Source organism: Colletotrichum navitas, assembly GCF_030913465.1.
Source record: "Colletotrichum navitas strain CBS 125086 chromosome Unknown LY79scaffold_63, whole genome shotgun sequence".
NCBI lineage: Eukaryota > Fungi > Ascomycota > Sordariomycetes > Glomerellales > Glomerellaceae > Colletotrichum > Colletotrichum navitas.
In genome coordinates this window covers 188,215-197,587 of record NW_026850609.1, presented here as the reverse complement: position 1 = coordinate 197,587, position 9,373 = coordinate 188,215, and the positions used below count along the sequence as shown (strand labels likewise).

At 40.3% G+C, this 9,373-nt stretch overlaps 2 protein-coding genes across 2 annotated transcripts; both read right to left on the bottom strand.

The window, feature by feature from the left end:
- LY79DRAFT_592739 (family 2 glycosyl transferase) lies at positions 1–2,653 on the bottom strand (the record flags this gene model as incomplete). The annotated part of the gene is made up of 3 exons (XM_060561464.1): positions 1–1,254; positions 1,382–2,086; positions 2,162–2,653. The coding sequence occupies 3 exons, from the start codon at positions 2,651–2,653 to the stop codon at positions 1–3; spliced, it is 2,451 nt and encodes an 816-aa protein (XP_060410821.1).
- A 778-nt stretch (positions 2,654–3,431) lies between these two features.
- On the bottom strand, positions 3,432–3,948 carry LY79DRAFT_563669 (uncharacterized protein). The gene has a single exon (XM_060558583.1). It carries the CDS (start codon positions 3,874–3,876, stop codon positions 3,601–3,603), a length of 276 nt encoding a protein of 91 aa, XP_060410820.1. The 5' UTR covers positions 3,877–3,948; the 3' UTR covers positions 3,432–3,600.
- Between the last annotated feature and the right edge of the window lie 5,425 nt (positions 3,949–9,373).

Below are 9,373 nucleotides of genomic sequence, written 5' to 3'. Positions count from 1 at the left end.
TTAGTAGATGAAGCTGAGGACGAAGACGAGGATGGTGTAAGTCGTCGTGACGGTCAGCTCTGTCTCGAACCAGGCGGCCTGGCCGCCAAAGGCGATCTTCTTGCTCTGCTCGGACGGGTGGGCGACGAAGGTCTTGGGATCGCGGTCGAGGAGCTGCTCGCGCTCAGGCATGTTGGGCGGGTCGATGGCGTAGGCGACGGGCGTCCACAGCGAGCTGCACATGAAGATGAAGGTCAGGGGCGGCCAGAAGGCGTGGGTGATGAGGCACATGAGGGTGTCGCGGAGGTCGTCGTTGACGTAGAAGCAGCGGTAGGTGGTGAGGACGACGCCGACGAGGGTGACGTAGACGAAAGCCAGGTGGAAGATGGCCATGTAGTTGATCAGGATGGCCCAGAGGCGGCGGAACATGCCCTTGCGCGCCTTGGGGTCGCGCTCGTTGAGGGCAGAGCCGAGGGAGCCAGTGGGCTTGAAGGCCTGCGTCTGGCCGCCGAGCCAGGTCGGCAAGATGAAGGACCGGATGATGCACAGCGCGATGTAAGGGGACATCCAGAGCTGGTAGCGGGCGCCGCGCTGGCCGGTGTGGTAGCCGGCGGGGATGAACATGGCGAACTCGCACATGCGGTTGGTGACGGTGGCGGCGAAGCACGCACGGATCAGCCAGCGGAGCTGCTCGTAGTTGGCGTAGGCGACCAGGGGCTTGCCCATGACCAGGATGATGGGGATGGCGAACATGGACAGCGTCAGGAGGATCGTGTACAGACTCAGGGTCGCGTACAGGAAGCCAGAGAAGCGCTGGGCCACCGTCATCTGCTTGACCTTGTCGCCGTACAGACAGAAGTTGAGCTTGAACGAGGTGTCGACGGTGCCGATGGCCCAGCGAGTGCGCTGCTTGAGATGGCCGCCGTAGTCCTCGGGGACGGTGCCGAACTGGAGGGGCTCGTGGATGTAGGCCGTCCTCCAGCCCTTTCCGAGCATCAGGGTCGAGGTCGCGACATCCTCCGCCAGGGAGCCAAGGGGGAAGTTGCCGATCTCGTCCAGGGCCTCGCGACGCACGCAGTAGCCGGAACCGGTGCACCAGGCGACGCCGAGGGCGTCCTTGATGGGCTCGATGACATGAACGAAGAAGTCGAGGGACTGGGCGAGGGGGTCGGACGGCGGCGTGTTGTAGAACAGCTGCGGGGGGCACGCAAGAGCCACCTTGGGGTCGATGAGCATGTGAGGCAGGATGGCACGGAGCCAGTCGCGCTCGGGAATCTGCAGGTTGAAGGTTAGTTTTGAGCTGAACTTAAAAAGGTTGATTGATCATCATTGGGGGCTAAAAGTATGTTCGAGGGCGCTTGGCACATTCGAGGAGAGAGCGCGTTTTCTTTTTTCAACGTACCATATCGGCATCGAGAGCAGCCATGAACTGGCCGGCACCGCCAGGCATCGTGTGGACAAAGTCGAGGGCGTAGTTGAGGTTACCGGCCTTGAAGTGGTGAGGGACACCGGGAAACTTGGGACGGGCGAGGTAGTGGACGTTGGGGTAGGTCATGGCAAGGGCGGCGATGCCGGCCTCGAGGCCGGACGACTTGCCGTCGTCGCAGATGATGACGCGGAACCGGTCGCGGGGGTAGTCGATGTCGCAGGCGGCGCGGGCCGTGTCGAGGACCAGGTCGTCCTCCTCGCCGCAGCAGGTGAGCAGCACGTCGACGGTCGGGACCTCGTCGCCCATGAGTCTCAACTTGGGGCGAAGACGCTTCTTCATGGACCACATGGTCCAGATGTTGTGCATGATGGAGGGGATGGCGACGGCGACCTCAACGGCGACGAAGACCCAGGCCTGCGCGTAGACCTCCTTGGCCAGCTGCTGCGCCGAGATGACGCAGTAGATGCGGAGGCCGAGATAGACGAGGTACATGCCCGTGGCGAGAACAATGAGGAAGGGCGTCAAGCGAAAGACGTGGCGCTTCCAACCCTTCCAGATGTCCGCATCGTCGCGCTTGTGCAGTCTCGCGATCGAGTCGCTTCCCTCGACCCATTCCTTGGCGAGGACCGGCGAAGCCTGTCCCGGCAGCAGGTTCTGCAAGCTCTGGTGGCTCTGGTTCTGTTCATCTTGTCAGCGGGCCAGAAACGGACAACTGCGTAAGGGGAGGTGTATCCCGCTCAGTTTGCTTCTTACCATGGGGCTGTTGGGCGCGGAATCAGTCGACCACGGGTGCCTTGGAGGAGGCAGGTGATCGTTGTCGAACGGCGTATGTATGCCGCTCTTCATCGTCGGCGTAGCCGACCTTGAGTCGACGGGAGTGTCCATCCCTGAGATCGAGGGTCCAATTGAAGGCGCACCAGCTATGCCGGAGTGACGGTTCGCCCACCCAGGAGGACCGTACTCATCCCCGGGGGCCATGATTTGCGGGTATTGTTGTTGTTGTTGCTGCTGCTGAGGCGGCAATGGGAACTGGTCCTGCTGCTGATAAGGCGAAGGGGCGTTGCTCGTCAGCGGACGTCCGTACGCCTCCGGGCCCGCGTAATTGGGATCGGTGTCGTAGGGGTTTTGGGAGTACTCTTGGTATTGCTCCGGGTAGTGGCCCTGCTGCTGACCGTTCTGGTAGGGTGGCTGATACTGATGTTGGTGAGGGTGGTGATGGCCTTGAAGAACATCGATTTCCACCATTTCCCCCTCGGGGTGATCTTGGCCCTGCTGGCCTCCGTGTCCCCTCATCATAGATGCGGTGTTACCCAACCGACGGTTGGAATGAACGAGTGAATAGCGTTTCTAGGGCGGACGCTTCCACCGTGTAAGAAGCTGACCGCACGTAAAACAGAAACGAGGGTGCCCGCGGGTCTCGGTCTCCCTTCTGTTCTCTCTCTCTCACTCTCTCTCTTTCTTTCTTTCACGCTCTCTCACGCTCTCTATCCCGCCAGGTTCAGTTCGAGACTGAAGGTTTGTTGTAAAAAACGAGTGTGGGTTGGTGGGTGGTGATGTAAAAAGGAGAAGGTATGATTAGGATGGAAGTGAAAAAATACCAAGTAGTCGATCCGCTTAGTACATGTAATAGTTGCACAAGAGCATTGGCCCAGATGTCATCGAGCAGGTACCAGTGGAAGCTTGCACAAGCGCACCAACACGGACACTTTTGGCAAAGAGGGCCCTGGAACTGACTTGACAGACAGGAGAAGGTGTGGTGTGACGCCAATCTGCTCTGGGGGGAAGAGAAGGGGGGGAGTGCACAAGAAAAGGACACAAACAGAGCAGCTGCTTTTCTCTTGTGTCTTCTTAGGGGCGATTCGATTCGATGGCAAGGGGGGTTCGGCGAGCGGACAGACAGGTAGGACCAAGCAAGCCTGGAGGGGGGTAGGGAAAGGAGCAATTGGCAAGCAAGACATTTGAGAGGTAGAACATCAAGGATATGACTTGACGGGAACCCACTCGGACTCCGCTAAGCCTCACTGCCATGATTACGAGCCGACGGGGGCCTGACGTGATTAAAATTGGTATAGGTGCAGGTTAGATGGATCCCACATCCGCGGCCGGTTCAGTCCGGGCACGAGCATGTCGTGTATCTGGCTGATGGGCGCGCCCCAGTTCATACGTAGTCGTAGTAGTATCCGTGGTGTATGCTACAAACTATTGCCATGCACATTTCGAACCTGTGGGGGTGCAATGGCCTGTGTGCCTCTCTCCCGCTCCCTTGGACGTGGGCGAACATGCTGCCCTCCTACAATGCAATAATGCCCGGTCCCGACAGAGTCCGAGTTGGCGCTGGCCGTGATTTCTTCTCCAAGCGGTCGGTTGTAAACGTACCTCGCTGTGTGCGTCGCTTTGTATGAGTCGAGAGAAGGAAAACTGATCAACGACAAGAGCTTGACTAGCCAGACCGAAGTCGACATCGACATGGAGGGAGACAGCCAAGCGCTCCCTTCGCCAGCCCACGAACCACCGGAGAGGGGGGGGGGGGGGGGGTGGTTATACTGTCGACAAAGGGTGGACGGTGCGCGGACACCGGGGGGATGACTTATACAACGTAGACCACACATACTAACCCAGTAGCTTGTCTTGCCATCCAAAGCCCCGACGTCTGGTTGGATCGCCGGCCGCAGCGCCGTTGGTTTGTTGTTTTTCCCCCCCTCCTCCTTTCAACAACTCAGGCCACACAGTCCAGGAATTATTTATTTTAGATCCTACCGCGGGCACGTTCTCCCTCCGCCCGCTCAGAAATTCCCACTAAGTTATTGGGTGTTTCGGCGAGAAAAAGATGGGACGGCCAAACAAGGGGTGCAGAGGGGAAATCTCTTCCCCCCCACTTGGAAGCACAATAAGGGGATGGTGTCGAAGGAGACAGACGGGCAAAGTAAAGGAAGAAAGAAAAAGAAACTGTCATGACGGGGCGACTCAAGCCAGCTTCCTTGATCTTCCACTGGTTGGCTCTTGGACTCTCCCCTCTCTCTCTGCAATAGAAACAGGGGGCGGGAACCGACGGGCGGCAGCTAAACGCCTACTTGCTGGCTGGCTGTGCTGTGCTGTGCCTCTCCCCTATTGACGCTCTCTCGCCCACCTTTGGTGTGCTACTTTTACGTAGTACACGTATTGCTGCTTTCTTTTCGGACAAGCCCACTGATCTGGTGACGCTTCTCTCCAATAAAGGTCGCCGGTGGGTGGCATTGGTGCACCATATACTCCGTACGGAGGAGCCTGTCAAAAGTAATGATCCACAATGCCAAGACCACCTCATGTCAAGTGCCAAGGGTAATTGTAGAGGTGCCCACCAAAAGTGATTGCGGCCAATATTTGTTGAAATGCCAAGATATATATGTTGAAGTGCCAAGGTATATAGCAGTCACCAAAGTACAAACAAGAAGGGGATGTCTCCACTTTTATGTTGTACTTTGACAATATTTTACCTCTTTAAGAAAACCTAAGTAAAGCTAGATTTAAGACTTTTAATAGCTATTATTTACTATATTAAATCTCTAATTAGTATTTACTAGTTTATTAGCCCTTCTTATACTAATTACTACTTTAAAGAGTAATAATAGCTTTATAATAGACTAGTACTTACTTTATCTAAGCCTAGATTTTCTCCTAAGGTAATATTTACTAATAGTTTTACTATACTTTCTTAGCTACTACTTAGTTAGTTAAGACATCTTTGTTTATTATAAATCAGTAAACTTACTTTACCTACAGAGGCTACAGCTATAGACTATAGGCTATAGTCTATAGCTAGTAAGGTTTAATAAGATGAAATTTTAAGCTATTGCTATACTAAAGTATCTTCTAAATACTATAGATAATATATATATAGTAAATATAGTAGTAACTATAAGAAAGCGCTTTATTTTTCTATATAATAGTACTAGATAAGTAGTTATGAATAATAAATAAAGAAACCTTTACTAAGAAAATTTCTTTTTAGTAATAGTACTACTAATTTTTCCTTTTCTCTTATAGACTAACTTACTAGTATATATTATAGTAGTAATAACCAAGGTTAAATAACTTGTAACTATGTTGTCTAGAGCAAAGATTTTGAGATAAAGAGGAAAGGAAAACTATCGTAAGGCCTTTCTCTGTAGCTTGGCCTTTGAATCCTTTGTAAACTCTTTTTTTATCACGTGACTCCAGGAGTCCAGGTGGTCTTTGTCTAGCCCTAGTTGTCTCTATCGTATTTTAGCTACGTCCAGAGAGTTTAAAAAAAATACAAAATACAATACAATACAAAAATACAATACAAATACAATACAATACAATACAAATACAATACATGTATTTGTATTGTATCGTATAGGAAAGACAATACATGTATTTGTATTTGTATTGTATTGTATCTGTATTGTATTTTGTATAATATACAACTATACAACATAAAAAATAAAAATAATTAAAATTAGTAAATTAATTATATATAATATTACTTAATTTTTACTTATAGTATAGTATTATTTATATATTTTACTTAAAATATTATATACTTTAAAACTAAGATTTAGTAATAACTATTAAGTACTATATATATAATAAATATAAGTTAATACTAAGTTAATTAATATATAGTATAATAAGTATAATTTATTAATATATTTAACTATACTAAAGTTATTATAAATAACTATCTATATAATAAGTAATAATATTATAACTTACTTTATAGTAACTAACTAAAGTATAACTATTTATATAATAACTAACTATAATATAACTATTAATAATATAACTAACTATATAATAAGTAACTTTAAAATAACTTATAATATAATAAATAACTAAATTATAACTAACTATAAAATAACTAATAATAGTAGTATTAATATAGTTTATTATAACTAATATAGTATATAGTCTTATATACTAAGTAAAATATAAGTAGAAGTAAAAATTATATAAATAATTAAGAGAAAAGTAAAAATAGACTATTTTTTACTACTCTAAATAGTATATATACTTGTCTTACTATAAGTAAATACCTTATAAATAAGTATATTAATTATATATTATAACTATAGAATATAAATATATACTATAACTATTAGTATAAGCTATTTCTAGAAGATATAACTATATACTATACCTATAAACTATTTATATAAACTATATCTATAAAGTATAACTATAAAGTATACTTATAAAGTTTAATAAATAATAACTATAAAATATAACTATAATCTATAACTATAGACTATAACTATAGAGTATAACTTTAAAGTATTACTATAGTCTATAACTAAAAATAATAAGCATAAAAGTATAAAAGTATACTTATATAAGCTATAGTTTATAGTTATAAATAAGTTTATTTATTATAAGTATAGTAAATAATTATATAGTCTATAGTTATATAAAGATAATAATAATTTATAAGTTATTTATATAATATATTTATATATATTAATATTATAAACTTGATTAATATTTATATAGTTAATACTTAAAATATATATTAATTCTCTTAAGTGTTATATACTATATATAACTATAAGACTTCTTTTCTAAGTACTTCTTTCTTTAATTAGTATATTATATTATATATTTATATATTATAATATACTTTATATAACTAATAAATATATATTATAGTTACAAGCTATATAACTTTATAAAATTATAACTTTAATTTTATAAAGAACTTTACTATAACTTATTTATAGTAGTATATTATATATAATATAACTATATATAATTTATAATATACTTTAGGTTCTATACTTTATAAAGTATAACTTATAAGCTATAGCTTATAAGTATAATATATAATTTTTATATCTAATTACACTATTTAATTATACTTAGTAAAGTAGATTAAATTATAAATACTATAATACTTAAGATCTTTAGATTTATAGCTTTTTACTTTTTAATTCTTAAGGTTTTATTATAATTATTAATACTACTATATTACTAGTAAATTATACTTATTACTAACCTAAAATTAGTTTTTTCTCTAGTTATAGTCTTTCTTTTTAGAAGAATATATAAAAATAGTAAAATATAAATACTTTTAAATATTTTATTCTTATACTATATAATATAATATTATAATATAAGATAAAGATATTATAATAATTAACTATTATTTTATATATTTAATTATACTTTAATATAGTAATTAATAAATAGTAAAGAATATAGTACTTATTAAGACTTTAAAGTAACTAATGTAATAGTTATTATTATTACTAAACTTAGTCTATAACTTATACTAATATATTATATAATAAAATATTATTAGTAATACTATAGAATATAGTATTAGTTATAATTACTATAACTAAAAAAAAGTAATATAGATTAAAATAAAGGTTTTACTTATTATATTAAAGAAGTAAAAAATATTATACTACTTATATTATCCTAATTACTTTATAATATTAAAGTTAAAAGTCTTAAAAGTAATAACTATATAACTAATAGTAAATAATAATATAATTACTTTCTATATATATAATAGTAATAATATTAATATAGTATATTATATTTAATTAAAGTTAAACTATTACTTATACTAGTATATTATATAATAGAATACTATTAAGGATACTATAAAGTATAGTATTAGTTATAACTACTATAACTAATAAAAAAGTAATATAGATAAGGTTTTAAACTATAATATTAAAGAAGTAAAGTAATATTATATTACTAATATTATTCTAAATACTCTTTATAGTAATAATCTAAAGCGTCTTAGTATTAGTAACTAAGTAACTAAGAGTAAATAGTAATATAACTACTTTTATATATATATAAAGAAGTAATAGTATTAGTATTAATAAGATATTTTTTTTAATATATAAATATATATATAAACCTACTAATATACTTTTACTTATATATTATTAGACTACTATATAAATATATATAAAAAAAATTAATCTTATATTTTTTCTTTGTATTTTGTATAATATACAAAATACAATACATGTATTTGTATTTGTATTGTATCGTGTATAGGAAAAAATACAATACAAATACATGTATTGTATCGTACTAGAAAAAAAATACAAATACATGTATTGTATTTGTATCGTATTTGTATTGTATTTTTTTAATACTCTGGCTACGTCTAGCTCAGCCACCCTGACCTGTAGCCTTGGTCACTTCGTGACATATAAGTGTTCTAGTTAAATATTAGTTTATAGCTAAAGATAACTATTCTCCTATAATTTCTAAGGCTATTGCTAGCTAAATAGTCCTTGCTCTTTAAGACACTTTGCTAACCCTAATAGTTGTGTATTGCTCGGCGTAGTCAAGACCTTGCAGGTGACTAGCGCTGTTCTATGACAAGCTTATTATTTAACTTTTTAACCTTAATAGTAGCCTCTTGTTACATTACTACTAACTTCGGTAATAGACTAGTAGTAATTGTAAGAAGATTAGTACTGAAGCACGTATACGTCTTGTTTCTCTAACATTAGAGAAAGCAAGACTAGACCTTTTCGTCTAGTGATTATTAACCAAGCAATGTTATTATAATTGTCTTGGCTGAGGGCTCCCTCTGGTCGTGGGTTCAATCCACCCAAAACAACCGCCGTTGCGTACGCCTGGCCAGCGTGCTGCCCCACTGTGCATGTGGGTCTATCACTCATAGTGGGGACCTACATAGAGATTTTCTAGCCAGCCAGAGAGCGTAAGTACTGTGGGCCTGCCCAAAGAGGCAGGCCAGCCCAAGAAGGGCCTACTAGATCAGAGTTTTCTAGCCAAAGGGCTAAAGAGCCTACCAGAATAGCGTAAGTGCTATAACTACTCAGGAAAAGACAGGCCTAGTGTTGTTAAAATACATAGATACAGCGATTATTCCTGGTTAATTAGACGTGTATCAATAGTGTATATATTAGATAACTACAGTAAATTTATGCTATAGTTATAGTTTTTAATTTAAGGTTATTTAGCTAATGT